The sequence below is a fragment of the Neophocaena asiaeorientalis genome, unplaced genomic scaffold, assembly GCF_003031525.2.
Source record: "Neophocaena asiaeorientalis asiaeorientalis breed wild unplaced genomic scaffold, Neophocaena_asiaeorientalis_V1.1 scaffold828, whole genome shotgun sequence".
Lineage (NCBI taxonomy): Eukaryota > Metazoa > Chordata > Mammalia > Artiodactyla > Phocoenidae > Neophocaena > Neophocaena asiaeorientalis.
This window is the reverse complement of record NW_020175443.1, coordinates 1,443,143-1,461,692: the sequence shown is the minus strand read 5'-3', so window position 1 is coordinate 1,461,692 and position 18,550 is coordinate 1,443,143. Positions and strand designations below refer to the sequence as shown.

Below are 18,550 nucleotides of genomic sequence, written 5' to 3'. Positions count from 1 at the left end.
GTAATTGAGTCACATTTTCCTCTTTACCATATCAAGATGCTGTTGTTTTATTGAGTTGCCCTTGTCTCAGACTTAAACTATCTTGAACTATTATCATGTTGTAATTGAGATAAAAGAGGAATTTGCTTTGCATCAGCACTAATTGGTTTATCAATATCCTGTACCATTTACATTTTAAAACTGAATGTAAGATGGTAAGGCATATCTGTACAAAGCCTTACAACTGGTAGTGTATAGGAAGCTGTTCAGAGTGTTATGTCTGTATTATAGCCAGTTTTAGGCTATGGTCACTTATCATAATCGAAAAACTAGTTACTAGTAACTTGTCCAGCCTCTAGACTAATTTTATGGGAGAGGAAATGTAAATTTCTGGAAGAAAAATTGCATACAAAATTAATTGGTGTTGACAATAGGATTAGAGCATTAGTATGCATTTGCATCTTTAGAATTTCATCTTCGTTTTTCTGGATGTTAATGAATATATAATAAAAAAGTAAAAGCCTATGTTATGCTACACTGAAATTTCCCTCTATCTTTGCCAGTTTATCTTATATTCCGCTTCTTACTTTGAGTGTCACTGGATCAGAATGTTCCTTAGGCATCCTCTGGCATTCCTCAAATAATTTTCCTAGCAAAACTCTTATTAGATGATCATTTGCCATTCTAAAGTGAAGTTTTTGTAGCATTAGTGCTTGTGTAAGTCTAACCCCAAAGGCCAGCTAATAAAGAACTGTATGAAAATCAGTTGAATCAAATTAATTGAATAAAATGTATACAATGCAATGTATGCATTGGCTACTAGAGTAGGGTTGTTATCAAAGAGGAAAGGAAGTGATCAAATTCCAAATAGAAATATTAAGAGCAGAAGCAACAAATAGATTTTTCCTTATTGTTGGCCTTAATCCACTATGACAAAAATAATATTTAGAAATATGAAACTTTCAATGTTTAATTTTTTCAAAACTATATATTACTGTTACAGATATATATGTGTGTCAATAAAATATTTATGTGACTCTTCTTTACTAGCTTCCCACTCTTCCCATGATCTCACCTCTTGCTCAAAGGCTTTCATTCCACTCCTACATGGACGAGGTTCTTACCCCTCTGTGACACTGGGCTTGTCACGTCCCCTCCCTGTGCCTCAGCTTCCTTATATACAACAAAGTGGGGGATCTAAAGGGCTCTCTGCAAAGATTATGAGGGTGTGTGATGCATGGGAAGTCCTGAGCACAGAACTGGGCTGTGGTCCAGAGTCCACGCTCATAAACCAGCATGTCTGCTATTTGATGCCAGCTCTGCCCCAACTTTCTCCCATGCATCCGTCTTCAAGCTAGCTCAGCCCAGAAAAGATAAAATATCTCTATCCCATGCCCTGGACCTGGTTCAGCACTCAGGGAGATCAGGACTCTGGGCCTCCCCTGTTTCGTGGGTGCTTGCTGGGCTGCTCCCTGGCTGGGTGGGGCTTTGGGGGAAAGAGTATTCAGAGCACACTGTCAGATGCCTGCTGCTCCTTGGGAGGGACTGGCAGCTGCTCGTCCTATGAAAGTGCTCGATGTGGGATAAATGACCCTCACAGTAGGGAGGGTGGGAGGGAGGGAGATGCAAGTGGGAAGAGATATGGGAACATATGTGTATGTATAACTGATTCACTTTGTTATAAAGCAGAAACTAACCATTGTAAAGCAATTATACTTTTATACAATTGGAGCAATTATACTCCAATAAAGATGTTAAAAAAAAAAAAGGAGGGTGGGAGGTAGATGTAAGAGGGAGGAGATATGGGGATGTATGTATATGTATAGCTGATTCACCTTGTTATACAGCAGAAACTATCACAACATTTTAAAGCAATTACATTCCAATAAAGATGTTAAAATTTTAATTAATTAATTAATTTAAAAACTGATGGTGATACCTGGGTTCCTAGAGCCCCACACATGGGCCATGGTGGGAGCTCTGGGCATCAGTGCTGACGGAAGGATGTGGGGCTTTTCTGGGCACCCTCTGTCCATGGGCAAGGCTGAGCGAGAACAGACCTGAACCCAGCAAAGAACAGGATGCGAGAGATTCCAGTGCCTGGGCTGAGCCCGAGGGCCTCTGGCCCCTAGAACTGCCTCTTCCTAGGGAGACCTTGGGAAGGATCAGCATCTCTGATCGGCCCAAATTCCTCAAGGCTGGTCCAGGGTGTCCTGTGCCACCATCCCTCACACAGGGTGGAGGCAGGACAGGCAGGATTCCGTACTGTACTTTGATAAAGGATTTGGAGGTCAGAGAGGTGGAATCTCATCTGATTCAGTACCTCCCCAGCCCTGGTCAGGTACTCTTCCTCCAGCGGGCCTTCCAGGTTGAGTTGCTTGCTCTCTGGGCTCTCACAGATTTTAGACAAATCTTGGTCTCAGGTTGTGTCTTGGCATCTTTAAGCCCTAGAGTTTGGGAAGTCCCTGTTTTGACTCTGGTTCTGTCTGCTCTTTGCTAACTGTGTGACCTTGGACAGGTGAGTTCACCTCTCTGAGCTTTGGTGTCTTTACCTGGGGAGTGGCTAACAGTGGTACTTGACTCATAGGGTAGCTGTGAGACTTAAACGAGATGTGATTGGCGGAGAAACTAGCTTCCCCAAACTCACCTGCCTCCCTGTCCCTCCCGTGGCCTTCAAGTTGGTCCCAGGCTCTCTGCCGGGCTCTGCGGCTGCTTGTCCTTGGCCCAAGGACGCCAGGGGCCTTGCTGAGCCATTGGATAAAGGAGCTGCCTGGCTGCTGAGGTCCAGAGAGGGTTGGGGACCACCCAGGGGGCAGAGGGCCAGGGCAGCACCTGCAGGGTACAGGGACATGCCACCTGCTCTCCCCAGGGAGGGAACTCATGAATATTCACACCCACTAGAGCATGAGGGAGCCAGCCAGCACACTCCTGGGTGTCATTGGAGCGTTCCTGTTTCCCAGTGACCACAGAGGCAGCCTGGGAGTCAGATGTGGCTCAGTCAGGGAGAGAAAAGGGGCATCCAGACACGGCCGGAGGTGAGTGTGTCTTCCTCTGTCCCGCGCACAGGCCCCTGGGGGGAGCAGGACACCCTGGGACTGAGGCCTGCCTGGTGGTGATGCTCTAGGCAAGAAGGTTCACCATCCCGGGCTCGGTTTCCCCGTGTGCATGCTGTGGCGGATGAGTCCTGTTTCTCCTTTGTTCCCTGGAGTGTGCTGGTCCAGCCAAACAGGAGGATTGCTGGGCCTGGCCTGGAGCCAGCCATTGGCACAGACGGAGGGTGATGTGGCTAGGGTAACCCAGAAGGAGAGGAATAGATAGGGTGAGCTAGGGAGGGGGGATGGTCTGCCCTGAGTGCCTGGGACTGTCACCACCATAGCAGAGGAAAGAGGCTCAGGTTCTGGCCCTGTCTTTGCTACTGCTGCACTGTGTGACCTTGATGGTGGCTCTGCCGTTTCTGAGCCTCAGCCTCCTTGCTGCACTGTCTTCCAGGCTACAGGCCGTGAGGCTTGGGCCAGGCTGAGATTGTCCTTGGTACCCCATGGACTTAGACCTGGGACCGTCAGCTACCTGCAAGCCTCAGCCTTCTGTGATGGAACATCCAGCTGTGCACACCCTCCTTCCCACGGGCTTGGGCTGGGCCTGGGACATGCCAGGCAGAGGCCGCCATGGACAAACGGGAAGATGCACATTTCAGGCCAACAGACATGAACTCGAATCCCAGCCCTGCACGCTGCCTTGCGACCCTGGGCAAGTCACGTCACCTCCCAGAGCCTCGGTTTCCCCATCTGCAAAATGGATGTGACAGTGGGGTCTGCCTCCCAGGATAGCTGGGTGGAGTCAGTGAGATGCTCTGGAGGAGACCCCATCCCAGGGCCTGGCTCATAGCAGGACTCAAAAGTGAAATCAGAGGGTAGAAAGGGCCCAGGGCCCAGCACCTATCAGGGCAGGGCCCAGCTGGTTTTGAGGAAGCCAAAGTTGGGGAATGAACGAATGAGGGAAGCAGGGAAGGGGGTTGAGGGGGCGGTCCTGGGCGGGGCCAGGCAGAGCCTGATTGGTGGTCCTGGGAAGCTGGTCTGCCCCCTGCTGCCTGACCTTCACCCAGAGCCTTGCCAGCCGCCTCCCAGAGTTCTGGAAAGTGCCCTGGTGAGTGGGGCACCTGGGGCAGGGGTGGGCCCTGGGGTTTTTTAGAGGGCAGCAATCCGAACCCCTCCCCATTTTAAAGTCAGAGAAACCGAAGCCCAGGGCCCCACTCAGGGTTGGGGCTCACATCTGAGGCTCTGGCCTGGCCCAGGGCTCTGTCCTGCTATTTGTTGGGACCCCTGAGGAACAGGAAGCTGGTGGGTTCACTTGAGGCAGGGGGCAGGTCTGTGCTTGGTCGGGGTGGGGGCAGCCACTCCTTGTTCAGGGGGAGCCCACCCTGAGGGCGACAAAGACAGGAACCCAGAGCAGGTCCCCACGCTCTTTGAGCGATAACTTTGCGCTAGTCGTTTTGCCAGCCCCATCTCAGGAAAAGCCAGCACTACCAGCTTCCCCACTTAACCGACAAGAAACTGAGGCTCCAAGGAGTTCCTGTGATTGAAACACAGGCCCGGGGCTTCCAGGTTGGCTCCTCCCCTCTCCTGAGGCCTCTTCATGACCAGACCTTCGCTAGCTGACTTTCCCCACCTCGCAAGCTTTATCTACTATTTAAATATAGTAAATACATGTTATTGCCTTTTTCTGATTAAAAGTAATACATGCTCCTTAAGAAAAATGCAGCCCTTACATAAATGCATAATATAGAAAACGATTACCTTTTATACCCCTCCCCCAGCTACGCAGAGAATACCACTGTTAAAACTTAGAATATGCCCCTACAGTGGTTTCTTTCTGGGCCTATGTATATTTACCTATTGCCTATATGGATTTGGGGGCATAGTGTTCCAGAACTTTCTTTTTCCACATTAGTAGATCATGGTGTGTTTTCAAGCCAGTCCACTCAGCTCCACCTTCTTTCTTTTTCCTTTTTTGTTTTTCGTTAAGCGGGTACAGATGCCTCCATCTGGGAAGGGGCCTTGGTTTGTGGAACAGGTGCCCTGCTGATGGACACTGAGGTTGTTTCTAACTTTTTTCTGACCAAACCTCCATGAACACCCTTGCATGGGTGACTTTGCCCAAGTGTTTTTGCAGAATAGTTGGAATTGGAAGAGCTTGTACCTTCCTCCTTTGATAGGAGTACCGGAAACTGTCTCACACTCTCGTCCACCCTTGACCCTGTCCACCTTGTCCACCTAAGAGTGAACAGAGATATGTCATTGTCACCAGGGAAGCCAAATTCCCTCTTTTTTTTTTTGCGGTACGCAGGCCTCTCACTGTTGTGGCCTCTCCCCTTGCCAGAGCACAGGCTCCGGATGCGCAGGCTCAGCGGCCACGGCTCACGGGCCCAGCCGCTCCGCGTCATGTGGGATCTTCCCGGACCGGGGCACGAACCCGCGTCCCCTGCATCGGCAGGCGGACTCTCAACCACTGTGCCACCAGGGAAGCCCCAAATTCCCTCTTATATAATTCCTTCCTCTGCAAATTTCTTCTTCATGTCCTTTCCTGTGAGGACAACTTTCTAGATGAGAAGCGGAAAACTCAGGGGCTGGTCAGGCAGACCTGGAGTACCCATTCTCTGGGAAAGGTTTGTGGGTGCCTCTGGTCACTTTTCCAGGGAGAATTACATGGGGTCCTCCTCCAGGCTGACTGGCTGACCTCTGGCCGCAGGGTCAGTGGTGACGTGCCATGCGTGTGATCACGGGGCAGCACGCGTGATCTCTCTTGGCCTCTGGGGCCCAGGGCCTAGTGCAGCATGCACCACAGCAGCAGTGGAAAGTTTTGGACCTTGGCTTTGCAGCTAAGGGGCGGTGGGAAGGCTCCCAAGTCCCAGCTCTCTCCTGGACCCCCCATGGCTTAGCCTGAACTGCCCCCATTACAGCTCAGGCCTCAGCCCCCTGCTGACAGGGTCGCCACAGTTAGACCTAAAACCTACTACCCCCCCAAACTGAAAACAAACAAAAAAACCAGGACATCTAGTTAAATTTGATATTCAGAGACATACTGAATAATTTTTAGTATAACTATATCCCTGGCAATATTTGGGACACGTGTACACTAAAATAAGTTTTATTTGTTGTGGTTTTTTTTTTAATTTTATTTATTTATTTATCTTTGGCTGCTTTGGGTCTTTGTTGCTGCACATGGGCTTTCTCTAGTTGCAGTTTGGATTCTTAACCACTGCGCCACCACGGAAGTCCCTATTCGTTGTTTATCTGAAATTCATACTTACCCGGTTAACCCTGCCTGTCGGCAGCGAGAAAAGATGGGCATGTGGGCAGAGGCCGGGCTGGCTGTGTGATCTGAGCCCTCTCCTTCCTTGCTCTGAGCCTCAGTTTCTCCATCTGGCTCCCCTACAGACCCCATGGGCACGGGGGCCAGTAAGGAGAGATGAGGAGCCTTGGCCCCTCACTGGGCAGCTGGGAAGGGTGGCACGGGGGACAAGTGGGCTGGCTGGGCCTTCTGAAAGGTGGGGGATTCAGGCCCAGGCCCCTCCCTGTAGACAAACCTGGCCCCAGGCCTAGGGGGACAGAGCACTGGGAAAGGGTCTTCTTTTCCTTTTTACTTACAACATGATTTCATCATGAAGCCCCAAAAGGTGTAAAAAATAAACTAATGAACACCCACATACCCACCACTCAGCTTAAAAGTTAAAACCGAACCAGGCAGCAGAACCTTCTCCCTGCCACACTCCCTAGCCTCTCTTTGCATTGGCTTTGCCCAGCGGGTCCATCTGCAGCCCAGAGTCTTTCTGTCCCTGTCTGGACCTGCTGGGGGGCCACAGAGCTGGCAAAGGCAGGTCCCAATGTTGAAGGCTGCCTCTCAAGCCAGCCAGGCCTGAGACGGTGGGGGGGGCTCCCTGCGGCCAGCCCCCTAACGCTTTCCCTGCTCGGTACTCCCCACAGGTGTCTGAGATGCCGCTGCCACAGAAGAAGCGCTGGGAGTCCATGGCCAAGGGGCTGGTGCTGGGAGCACTCTTCACCAGCTTCCTGCTACTGCTGTACTCCTACGCCGTCCCCCCGCTGCACACTGGCCTGGCCTCCACGTGAGCGGCCCTGCTGGGCAGCCGGGGGCTGGGGGTGGGGGAGGGTTGGCTCCTGCCCCCGTGACCACGGTTACCTCCTGGGTGGCCACCCTGTGCCCCGCATCATGCTGTGCCAGGCAGAAATCCCACCGAGAGCAGAACATCCTGTGGAACCCTAGGCCTCAGTGTCCTCATCTGTGAAGTGGGTATAGTAACAGAGCCTGACATGGAGCATAAGAATCAAATAACACCATCTGCACGGTGGGCTCCAATGGGGCCAGGAGGTGGGGAGGACCTGTCCAAGAGCACACAGCTGGCACAGGCCTGGATTCAAACTGGGGTCTGTCTGCCTCCAAGCCTGGCTCCTAACCGTGAGTCCACCCCACCTCCCCACAGGGCTGTTCTGCCCAGGACGCAGCACAGCCTGTGCCCTTAATTGGAGGTATTAAGTTTAACTAGAGGAAACTGCTAATAACTGACCATTTTCGGCCTGCAAAGTTTCATGTGGTCCTACCTAATGCTAATTCATGATAAATGTACTTAACAGTGGCCATGAATGAGACGTGTTATTGTCCTCACAGCAACACCACGAACAGGCTTATTGTCCCCGTTTCACAGATGAGGAAAGTTAAGGCCAGAGAAGCCAAACAACTGACCTAGGCCTTGCAGCCTGAACGCAGGCCCATCTGGTCCCTGGGCTCCCCTGCCACACACCCCACCCCCAGCAGCCCGCTCTCTAGACCTGGGGTAGCGGAGCCCAGGGTGCTAAGTCCTGAGGCTCTGCCACCACTCCATCCCCAGCAGGACCCCCGAGGGCGCAGCACCCTGCTCCCCGGCCCTGAGTGAGCCAGAGGCACTGACCCCGGCCAACGGCTCGGCGGGAGGCTGCCAGCCGAGGCGCGACATCGTGTTCATGAAGACGCACAAGACGGCCAGCAGCACGCTGCTCAACATCCTGTTCCGCTTTGGCCAGAAGCACGGGCTCAAGTTCGCCTTCCCCAACGGCCGGAACGACTTCGACTACCCGGCCTTTTTCGCACGCAGCCTGGTGCAGGACTACCGGCCCGGGGCCTGCTTCAACATCATCTGCAACCACATGCGCTTCCACTACGACGAGGTCCGGGGCCTGGTGCCGCCCAACGCCACCTTCATCACTGTGCTCCGCGACCCCGCCCGCCTCTTCGAGTCCTCCTTCCACTACTTCGGCTCCGTGGTGCCCTTCACGTGGAAACTCTCGGGCCGCGACAAGCTGGCCAAGTTCCTGCAGGACCCAGACCGCTACTACGACCCCCACGGCTACAACGCCCACTACCTCCACAACCTGCTCTTCTTCGACCTGGGCTACGACAGCGACCTGGACCCCGGCAGCCCGCAGGTGCAGGAGCACATCCTGGAGGTGGAGCGCCGCTTCCACCTCGTACTCCTGCAGGAGTATTTCGACGAGTCGCTAGTGCTGCTCAAGGACCTGCTGTGCTGGGAGCTGGAGGACGTGCTCTACTTCAAGCTCAATGCCCGCCGCGCCTCGGCAGTGCCGCGCCTCTCCGGCGAGCTGTACCGGCGCGCTACAGCCTGGAACGTGCTGGACGCCCGCCTCTACCGCCACTTCAACGCCAGCTTCTGGCGCAAGGTGGAGGCCTTTGGGCGCGAGCGCATGGCCCGCGAGGTGGCCGCCCTGAGGCGCGCCAACGAGCGCATGCGCCGCATCTGCATAGACGGCGGCCACGCGGTGGACGCCGCCGCCATCCAGGACTCGGCCATGCAGCCCTGGCAGCCGCTGGGCACCAAATCCATCCTGGGCTACAACCTCAAGAAGAGCATTGGGCGGCGGCACGCACAGCTCTGTCGGCGCATGCTCACGCCCGAGATCCAGTACCTGATGGACCTGGGCGTCAACCTGTGGGTCACCAAGCTCTGGAAGCTCATCCGGGACTTCCTGCAGTGGTGACGCCCGCCCGTGGAGGAGGGCTGAGCAGGGGCCCGCTGGCCTCCCCCCACGGCCCTCCTGGTGCCACCCCAGCCCCTGGGGTGAGGCGGGGCTACTGCAGGGGTGCGACCAGCCAAGGACTGGGCCCACTGCACACAGGGCCTGAGATCAGTATTTGACTAATTATAGTTTTTTGGTTTTTCGTTTTTCGTTTTTTAAATTTAAATCCCCTTCCCTCCAAAAAAGAATGTTCTATTTTCTGGCTCCCCTTAAAGGGGAGACTTCAGAAGTAAAATAATTTGATGTGTTTTTGTTAATCAGCCTCAGTGGTGCTGACTGGCGGGGCCCTGGTGTGTGTGGGGTGACTGGTGGGGATTGGGGGAACCCAAGGGAGCATGGTGGGCACCTGAGTGTGTCTGTGGGGCAGAGCCGAGTGGTATGGCAGGGTTTGGTGTGTATCTGTCACATGCTGAAGGCCTGTGTGGTTGAAGGGGTCCCATGAGCTACCAAGACCTGGAAGATTGTGTGTGTGTGTGTGTGTGTGTGTGTGTGTGTGTGTGTGTGTGTGTGACAGGGAGGTGGGGAGAACTTGGTGGAGCCGTGAACAGCAGGCCCAGAGCCCAGGCTAACGGTTCCTCGTGCAATCTCATTAGTCCTCACAATAATCCTTTGACGTAGGCACAATTACCATCCCATATTACACATGTGGGATTTGACATTCTGAGAGCAGGAGGGAAATGCTTGAGGTCATGTTGCAAGATGTATCGGACCCAGTACTAAGCCATCTCCCTGGGAACCCAAACCCTTTCCATAGCCAATGTCTGTTCACCCATCCCTGCCTGCCCCGTTTCCCCTACTGACCACTCCAGGCTGCCTCACCATCTGCTTGTGCTCTAACCCTACCTAAGTCCTGGGTTTTCCCCTTCCATCCTGGAGTTCAATTTAATTAATCCAAAAAACATTTTATATTCATTAGATGTCTGTAGTGCACCCCAGCCTTGAGCTGGCCCTGAGCAGACAGCAGTCAGCAAGTTGGCTTAGACCCTCCTGGAGCGCATGTCCAGAGAGCAACCAAGGCATGTCAGGTATGATCAACCATGGCAGGGGTGTGTCAGCTCTAACCATCTGCTTCCGTCAGCCTCCCCGGGGGACAGAGGCCCTTCCTCAGGTCTCTAACCAGTAGCCAGCAGCCAGATATGAAAGGCAGAAACCACAGCCAGGAGATTCTTTACTGGAGACCTGTTTGTGCCGGGTTCCAAGCCAAGTGCTTACATAACTTATCTGAACACCTACAACATCCTAGCTTTATAGATCAAAGCTCAGAGAGGTTAAGTGACCTACCCAAGGTCACACAGCTAATTAGGGCCAGGGTCAGAATTCAAAGTCAGATCACTCAACCTCCCTGGGCTTGAGTCAATCTTCCTCCTGGGAGGAAGCTTCTGGTCCAAGGAGGGTAGGAAGGAGTTAGGGTGACCAACTGTTTCACTTTTCTAGAACTGTCCCGGTTTTAGCACTGAAAGTTCCCACATTGAAGGAAGTGCCTCAGTCCTGGGCAACCAAGATGGTTGGTCAGTATGGGACAGGTTTAACCCCACCAACCCTCTGGGACCACTGCCTACACCCTCATAATATTCCTTGTGGCAAGAAATTAGCACAGACTTGGAGTCTTTATTTAATTCATAGGGAGAAAAATAAGCAAAAACAAATAAATAAAACTGACAATATCTAAGACTATTTGCAGGAAAAGATGTAACTGACCCCACATTTATTAGAGAATTCTCCCTCCTTTTATTAATCAAAGAGAGACATGACTTAGTGCAATATGATAGCTTCCTGGGTTTGTGGAACCCCATAATTCTATTTCCTTGGACCCCTAAGGGCCTAGAAATGCCCATAATAATATTATATATAATTACATTATTTATTATTATTAATACTGGCCCTTTTAGGTCCTTTCGAGATCCAAGGAGAACAGTTCTGGCAGTTAGTAGATGCTAAGAACATAAATTACTTCATTAGCATTTACTATCTGCCTGGTTTGTTTTAAAAGCATTATAGTTATTAACTCCTTTATTAATGTAATTAATACTTTGATAATGAGTAGTTGCCAGGTACTGAGCAACCGCTCTGTGCTCAGCCCTGTGCCACGTGGGAACATGCACAATTCCCTTTGCTCCCCCAAGGAGGTGACTGACACGCAGAGAGGCAGAGCAACCAGCCCAGGGTCACCCAGCCAGCAGCCATAGAGGCAGGATGCAAACCTAGGTCAGTCAGATGCTGAAGCTGGCGCTTGCGGCCTCCAGACCTTCAGCGCCATTCCAGTTGGCCACCTCAGCCTCAGGACTGAGGGCTGTCCCACGGCTGAAAAAGTATGAGGTCTCCAAGGGGCTCTGCAGGGGTAGCCTTCAGGAACCAGACTGCTCTTGCTACACCTGAGCAGCAGAGGGCGCCATGGTACCAAGTTCGGTCTTGCCTAGTTCTGACCTTCCTGGCCAGTGGGAGCTGGGGGCACCCATGGTGACCAGGCATCTGTAGACCGGACACGTGAGAGCCAGGGCAGGGATCAGGGCTGCCCCCTGGGAGAAATTCAGTGAAACCACATGTCCCTCTCCGTTACGGGTTGAACTGTATCCCTTAAAAAGATGCATTGACAGCCTAACCCTCAGTCCCCTATGACTGACATTATCTGGATATAGGGTCTTTGTACATATAATGAAGTGAAGACAAGGTCATTGGAGTGGGCCCTAATCCAATATGGCTGGTGTCCTGATAAGACATGGAAATGCCATGTGAAGACACAGACACACAGGGACAACACCATGTGAAGACAGGCAGAGGTTGGCATGATATAGCAACAAGCCAAGGAACACCAAGGGTGATGGCCACCTCCGGAAGCTAAGAGGCAATGAAGGAGTCTATCCAGAGTTTGAGGGAATGTGACACTGTCAACACCTTGATTTCAGACTTCTAGCCTCCAGATCTGTGAAAGAATAAACTGTTGTTTTAAGCCACCCAGTTTGTGGTACTTTGTTACAGCAGCCCCAGGACACTAACACACTCTCCTGGGTGAGGCATCTCCCCCACACCTGAACCCCTCCTTTCCTCCCTCCCCCAGGCTCGCCCCTAGGAGCCACCCTCCACCTGTAGCCAGAGGCTGTCCTCTGCTCCAAGCCCTCCACTATCCTCCTTTCCATTGGGGAAAAGCCAGGCAGCTGCATGCCTCTGGGGCTTCGCACATGCTGTTCTCTCTACTGTAAGGCCCCCTTACTTTTGCAGGCCTAATACTGCTACGTGTTTTCAAAGCAAGTTCTGCCTCTTCCTCTGGGTGTCCTTCCCTGACAGCCCAGCCCCCAAGCTAGCTTAGGGCCACCAGGCTCCCCATCTCAGCTCTGCTTGCCCAGGGCCAGAGCCGTGGATTTGCTTGTCTGAGAGGCCCTCCAGGATGCGGCCCGGGTCTTATGGAAACAATAGGCCTCCAGTGCCCAGGCCAGTGCCTGGTACACAGTCAGTTCTTAATAAATGTTGAAGGACAGAGGAAAGGGACTTCCCTGGTGGTCCGGTGATTAGGACTCTGTGCTTCCACTGCAGGGGTCTCTGGTCTCATTCCTGGTTGGGGAACTAAGATCCCGCATGACATGTGGTGTGGCCAGAAAAAAAGAGGACAGAAAAAAAGGAAATAGGGAGAAAGGAAAAAAGGAAGGAAGAGAGAAAAGAAGAAAGGAGGGAGGGAGGGAACAGGTAAAAAAGAGAGAGTGAAAATAGGGCAGAGGGGAGAAAGGGAGCTATTTCGCCCTTGAGGGCCTTCTTCATACTTGTCCTAACTGACTGAGGCCTGTGTCCCTGGGAAAGATAATAGATTAGCCAAGGCACACAAATGCTGGAATGAGTTCATTAGCTGAAAGCTCACATGACACTGGGGCGGGACACAGGTCAGGTAAGTCTTGACACGGGCAGGTAGAGGCAGGGAGTCTGGAGAGTGGGTGGTCCTGGGCACCCACGAGCACAGAGAGCCATATAAGAACTGAAAAAGGAGAGGTGGCCACTCCCAGCTTCCCTGGCCATCACATCTTTGGCAAACTCTTATTGAGTACCTACTGTGTACAGCGTGCCACAGTGGGAGTGCTTTTCTCAGACAAGTGCCTACTGTGTGCAGGCCCCGTGCCCGTCGCCTTCACTGGACTGGGACTCACTTCCCAGCAAATAAAACCAATTAGAAAAGACCTTGCAGAAGAGGAGGGCTTTGATTATAGGCCTTGAGGGAGGCAGGGATTGGATGCAGGGTGTTGCAAGGAAGGGCATTCCAGGGAGCGGGAACAGCATAAGAAAAAGCTGGACAGGTAATAGTGGAGAGGCAAGGGGGCTGGAATAAGGAGGAGAGCAGGAGAAATCCGCTCAGCAAGGACAGCAAATGATCTTGCGCTCTAGGCTACGGAGTTTGCAGTTTCTCCTGAGAGTGACAAGGAGCCAAGGGAGGCTTTGGAGGAGGCGCAGGACTACTCAAAGGTGGGCTTCGGAGGTGCTGGGGTGGGGAACCAGGGAGAGGAATGGGGGCCTGAGCCAGGGAAGGAGCAGGGGAGGGTGGCCCACACTTGCCCCTTGTGGCTAAAGCTCTAGCCTATGGGTCTGTGGGGCTCTAGGGAGACCTCGCCCTACGAGAGAGGCAGATCCACTCCAGTTACTCCCGTGCAAGGCCAAGGAGGGAGCATCTCGGGCTCAGCGAGGCGCCCCAGGTGTGTGCTCTGCCTGGCGCCGGCATGTGAGAGACAGAGTCCTGAGTAAGCTCCAAGTTCAGACGGTCCTGATTGTCACCCAACTGCTGCATGGCTCGGGCACTCCACTTCCGTCTTCCAGGCTCTGGGAGGAACAGTAAGGGGTTCACAGAGCAGGGATGCCTTTGGCCGAGAAGCAGGCACAAAGCCCAACACGTGGTCCCAGATTATAGGTGAAGCTGCTGGTGCCCTGCCCGTATCCCCTCAACCTCACCACCCCCCGAGGCCTTTCTCCAGCCTCCAGGGCCACAGGTGCCAGCAGGATCGTCAGCCCCTGGAGCAGCCCTCAAGCAAAGGTGTCTAAAGACCCTCAGACCCTGGGCGGGACTCTGAGGTGAGCGTTCCACACTGTCTCCCATTATCCCCATTGGGATCGACTTGTCCTTATTTTCTTCATTACTTCCCCGTACAGCCCCCTCCCCACCTCTGTCTCACTTCCTCACTCTCCTATCTGTGTTTCCCCGGATCACCTCCGGAATAAGCTCCTTGCACTGGAGTGCTTATCTCAGACAAGTGCCTGTTGTGTGCAGGTCCCGTTCATGCAGCATGATCCCACGTGTCCTCGTCTTGGGCTCTGGCTTTCTGCTTGTCCAGGGGTGGGGTAGCTGACTGTAGCCAGGAGTCTCCTGTCACCCCTCACCTGAAGGATGGGTGTGGCCCAGCTCAGGGTTGCACATCCATCCACCTGCTGGGTCTGGGTCTGGGAAGTCTCTCCTCACCCCCGATGCCACATGCCCTAAAGGCTGTGATGAATCATGGGCAGTTGCTCCAGACACGTGGGGTGGTAATTGGAGCCTGGGACATGTTGGGGCACAATGACAGTGGTTTCAGACCTCTGTTGGGTGTGAGTGGTGGCCTTCCTGGCTCAAGGAAGCATCTGATGGGACTGCAGGAGTAGAGGGTGGGGACTGAGAGGCAGGGTGGAGAGCAGCCCCTGTGTGCGTGACAACAGGCGGTGTCACTTTCGACATGCTGTGGGGCAAACATCGCTATCTTCATTTCACACATGAGGATTTGAATCTGGGCCAGTCAGGTCAAGGTTTGGTGCCTTAGGCACCCAGCAAGGAATGGACCTTGCCATGTAGGGACAAGAAGCCTGGCAGGAAGAGGCAGGGCTTCTGGGCAGTGGTAGGCATGGGCGGGGCTGCCAGCTGGGCAGAAGACAGGTGGTCTGCAGGGAGCCACAGAGTGGGGCCTGCACTCGGGACCAGCCAGCTGGACCCCATAGCCACCACTGTAGGGAGAATGAGCGGGCAAGAGGGTGAGCTGAGCCCATCGCAGGAGTGGATGCTAGCCCAGGTGAGGTGGGGGAGAGAGCCCTACACCGGCCTCAATTTCTCCTTCTGCCCCAGAAGAGGTAGCCCCCAAGGCCCCTGAGGTTCCTCTGAGCTCTGCACTCCCGGGTCGCTTCTCAACTCTGAGGGTCTTGGTGGCCAGAGTCCACACTGGCGCTGTCCAATAGAAACATAACACAAACCACAAATGCAAGCCACATGTGTCATTTCAAATTTTCTAGTAGCCACATGAGAACAGGGAAAAGAAACAAGTAAAATCAATTTTGATCATATATTTTATTTATTTATTTTCTGGCCACGCAGCACGGCTTGCAGGATCTTAGTTCCCCAACCAGAGATTGAATCCTGGCCACAGCAGTGAAAGTGCCGAGTACCAAGCAATGGACCACCAGGGAATTCCCAATAATATATTTTATTTAACCTGACAGAGCCAAATTGGTATCACTGCAACATGTAATCAATATAAAAATGATCACTGAGATTTTTTTGCACTTTTATTATTTTTTTAATTAAATTAATTTTTTTTTGGCTGCGTTGTGTCTTCGTTGCTGCGCGCGGGCTTTCTCTAGTTGCAGCGAGCAGGGGCTACTCTTTGTTGTGGTGTGCAGGCTTCTCATAGCAGTGGTTTCTCTTGTTGCGGAGCACGGGCTCCAGGTGCGCGGGCTTCAGTAGTTGTAGCATGTGGACTCAGTAGTTGTGGCTCGCAGGGTCTAGAGCACAGGCTCAGTAGTTGTGGCACACGGGCTTAGTTGTTCCGCGGCATGTGGGATCTTCCCTGACCAGGGCTCGAACCCGTGTCCCCTGCATTGGTAGGCAGATTCTTAACGACTGCGCCACCAGGGAAGTCCCAGGGTCTGATCTCTTAACAACTTTTTTGGAGCATCAGAAAAAGGGCCGCGGGCACAGCTGGGGTCCCCAAGGCCTTGGCAGTGGCCGTGGGTGTGACAGGGACTCAATGTGCTGTTTCTCTGGACACCTTCTCTTCCTATCTTCCTCCTGGGTGGTGGCTTCTTTCTCTGCTTACCACCATCACCAAGGCCCGCCCAGGGGCACACCCACTGCCATCAGCCCAGGAACTCAGGGGGCCTGTACCCAAGTCTTCCTGGGGCTCTGGGTACCTCAGCTCTTACCTGAGCCACACCGTGGTTCCCCATGTCAGGAAAGGGACACTCTGAGCAAAGCGGGTAGGAGGGTGGAGTGGGGCCTCTTTCTTCAGACACCTGGAACAGGCCCCCAGGATTCTACAACAACAGCCTGTCCCCTTGTTGCAGCTCGGAGCTTTGACCTGGAGAAATCCGATGACATGCTGCGGAAGGTGAGGGCAACGCCTCCCTGACCGGCCCTGTTTCCTACCCCAAGTCTTCTGAGATCTTCCTTTCTTCCTGTCTTCCCTCCTTCCTTGCTCCCTCCCTCTCTCCCTCCCTTCCTTCCTTCCTTTCTTTTTCTTTCTTTCTTTCATTCAATGATTGTTTATTGAGCCCCAAAGGTGAGTCTAGCCAGTGCTGGCACTGGGGAGAGTGCAGTGGTAGAAAGAGACAGAAAAGAAACCAGATAAATAAGTAAACAAGACGCTTCCTGAGAGTGGAAAGTTTAACAAAGACAGTGGGATGGAAGGAAGTGAGGGAGGTCAGGGAGGTCTTCCTTGCTGAAGGGTGACATTTTGGCTGTGGCACGAATGCCTGAAAAGAGGCAGGCAGGTGAGGATCGGAGGCTGAGGGCACAGCCGTGCAAAGGCCCTGAGGTGGGGGCAAGCTGGAGCAATCCAGGAGCACAGGAGGTTGTGTTGTAGAGAGAAAGGGGAGAGATGCAGCTGCGTGGGTGGCGCAGGCCCATGGTGGTGGTGGTGGGGGTGGGGCTGCAGGCCACCATCAGAGTCTAGGTTTTTGACTAAGGAGGACTGGAAGCTAGGGGGTGAAGTCTGACTCCCAGAACTCCCTGGGAGACCATGTGGGGAATGGAGGGTGGCAAGCAGGTGGAAGGATGCAGGGAGAGGCAGCTGCACCTGTTGGCTTCACCTGTTCCTTTCTGAGATTTTCCCTCCTCATCCATGTCAGACCCACGTCTCCTCTGTCCCACTCCTGTCCACACCCCAGTTCTGTGCCCATGGAGCCCCAGATGCCCTGGCAGGCCCTCAATGGTTGCAGGCAGAGGGGCCTGGCCAAGTGTCCCTGGGTCCCTGCAGAGGCCTTTGGCTCGGGGGGGTCTTCGGCTCCTCCTGTGTCTCTGTAGCAGGTGAAGTTCCGGAAGCAACAGGATCTGCACAACATCCTTGCATGGCAGCCCCCAGAGGTGAGATCCCCGGCCCCCCAGCCGCCTCGGAACCCAGGTCTCCCTCAAACCCACACCCCTGCCCCAGCCCTCTCTCTCGTGCATCCAGGTTGTCAGGCTATACAACGCCAACGGCACCTGTGGCCACGACAACGAGGGCAGCCCCATGCGGTACCACATCATCAGAGGCCTGGACCTCAAGGGCCTCCTCCTCTCCATCTCCAGACAAGAGCTGCTCAGGGCCAAGTCCCAGAGCTGTGGGCTGTCCCTGAGGGAGTGTGCGAGCAGCGGAGCAAGGAGGCAAGGGTCCCACGGGGCCCTCCCGGCCCCCGGGGCAGCCACAGCCTGGCAGCCTCCAAGGCAGCCCCCAGCACTGGGCACCCAGAACCTACCTCCCTGGTCTCCTCGGCTCCTCCCAGCATCTGTGAGCGTACACAGGATTCAGAGGCCAGTAACCCGCTAAGTGGTCCACACTGGGGCTCACTGCCCCAAAGCCCAGCTCCACCCCCCAGGCCACGCTGCTCTCTGTGGCCTCATTTGATGGAGAAAGACAGGTATTTCAGCCGCACTGGACAGAGGAGGAAACTGAGGCATGGCGACCTGCCTTCCCATGGACAGATGTGGGAAGGGCGCCCCTTGGGACGGCCCCATCCCCCTGCACCTGGCTTCCTGGCATGAAACCTCCACGCCAGGCGGAGCCGGGATAAGCCAGGCCAGTGCCCTGGGCTCAAGCCCGGCCCCACCTCTGGTGGGGTGTGGGGGGCACTGACCCTCATGGGGGTCTCACTTCCCATCATTCCCTTGCACCTGGGGAAGAAAGTGGAGAAAATCATAGCTGTTTTCGATTTCGAGGGACTGAGCCAGAGGCATCTGTGGAAGCCAGGAGTGGAGTTTGCCCAGGAGGTGAGGGAACCCCACCAAGGGGGGAAGGGTGTCCACCCTCCTGGGCCTCTGTCCCTCGCTTGCTGATGTGGAGTGTGTATGGGGGGGGTCCTCGCTCCGCCCACAGGTTTGCAGCTCCTTACTTGCTGTTTGCAGGGATATTTTCAAACCCATAATCTCTTGGGGCTGTGCTAAATCATACTCATCACCCCAATGTCACCATTTCAAGTCGAGCAGGTCACAACAACAGGTGACCTGCTGGACATGGTCACCAGGCCTGCCAGGGTCCCTGTGGATGCCCTTCCCTCTCATACTCCCTCCCAGCTCCTCCCTA

General features: G+C 53.9%; 2 protein-coding genes across 3 annotated transcripts in view; both read left to right on the top strand.

Annotated features, from left to right (window-relative positions):
- Positions 1-2,720: 2,720 nt before the first annotated feature.
- On the top strand, positions 2,721-9,319 carry GAL3ST1 (galactose-3-O-sulfotransferase 1). Of its 2 annotated transcripts, none has more exons than XM_024768008.1 (3): positions 2,721-3,014; positions 6,960-7,099; positions 7,883-9,319. In XM_024768008.1, exons 1-3 carry the CDS (start codon positions 2,967-2,969, stop codon positions 9,021-9,023), a joined length of 1,329 nt encoding a protein of 442 aa, XP_024623776.1. In that variant the 5' UTR covers positions 2,721-2,966; the 3' UTR covers positions 9,024-9,319. The 2 variants fall into 2 exon arrangements, with proteins under 2 accessions (XP_024623776.1, XP_024623774.1); XM_024768006.1 differs by having other exon boundaries at positions 2,930-3,014; positions 7,880-9,319.
- Positions 9,320-16,345: 7,026 nt separating this feature from the next.
- The window catches only part of SEC14L6 (SEC14 like lipid binding 6), a 5,514-nt gene continuing 3,309 nt past the window's right edge, over positions 16,346-18,550 (top strand). Inside the window, 4 exon segments of the mRNA XM_024767993.1 lie at positions 16,346-16,381; positions 17,251-17,355; positions 17,444-17,632; positions 18,142-18,237. Of these exon segments, the coding sequence (XP_024623761.1) occupies positions 16,370-16,381; positions 17,251-17,355; positions 17,444-17,632; positions 18,142-18,237 (402 nt within the window). The 5' untranslated portion in view covers positions 16,346-16,369.

Excerpts from the sequence above, each read along its gene's own strand:
- GAL3ST1 (XM_024768006.1), top strand. The coding sequence starts at position 2,967 with ATGTGGCTCAGTCAGGGAGAGAAAAGGGGCATCCAGACACGGCCGGAG. Across the intron at positions 3,015-6,959 it reads GCATCCAGACACGGCCGGAG|GTGTCTGAGATGCCGCTGCC; the intron begins GTGAGTGTGTCT and ends TACTCCCCACAG. Across the intron at positions 7,100-7,879 it reads CACACTGGCCTGGCCTCCAC|CAGGACCCCCGAGGGCGCAG; the intron begins GTGAGCGGCCCT and ends CTCCATCCCCAG.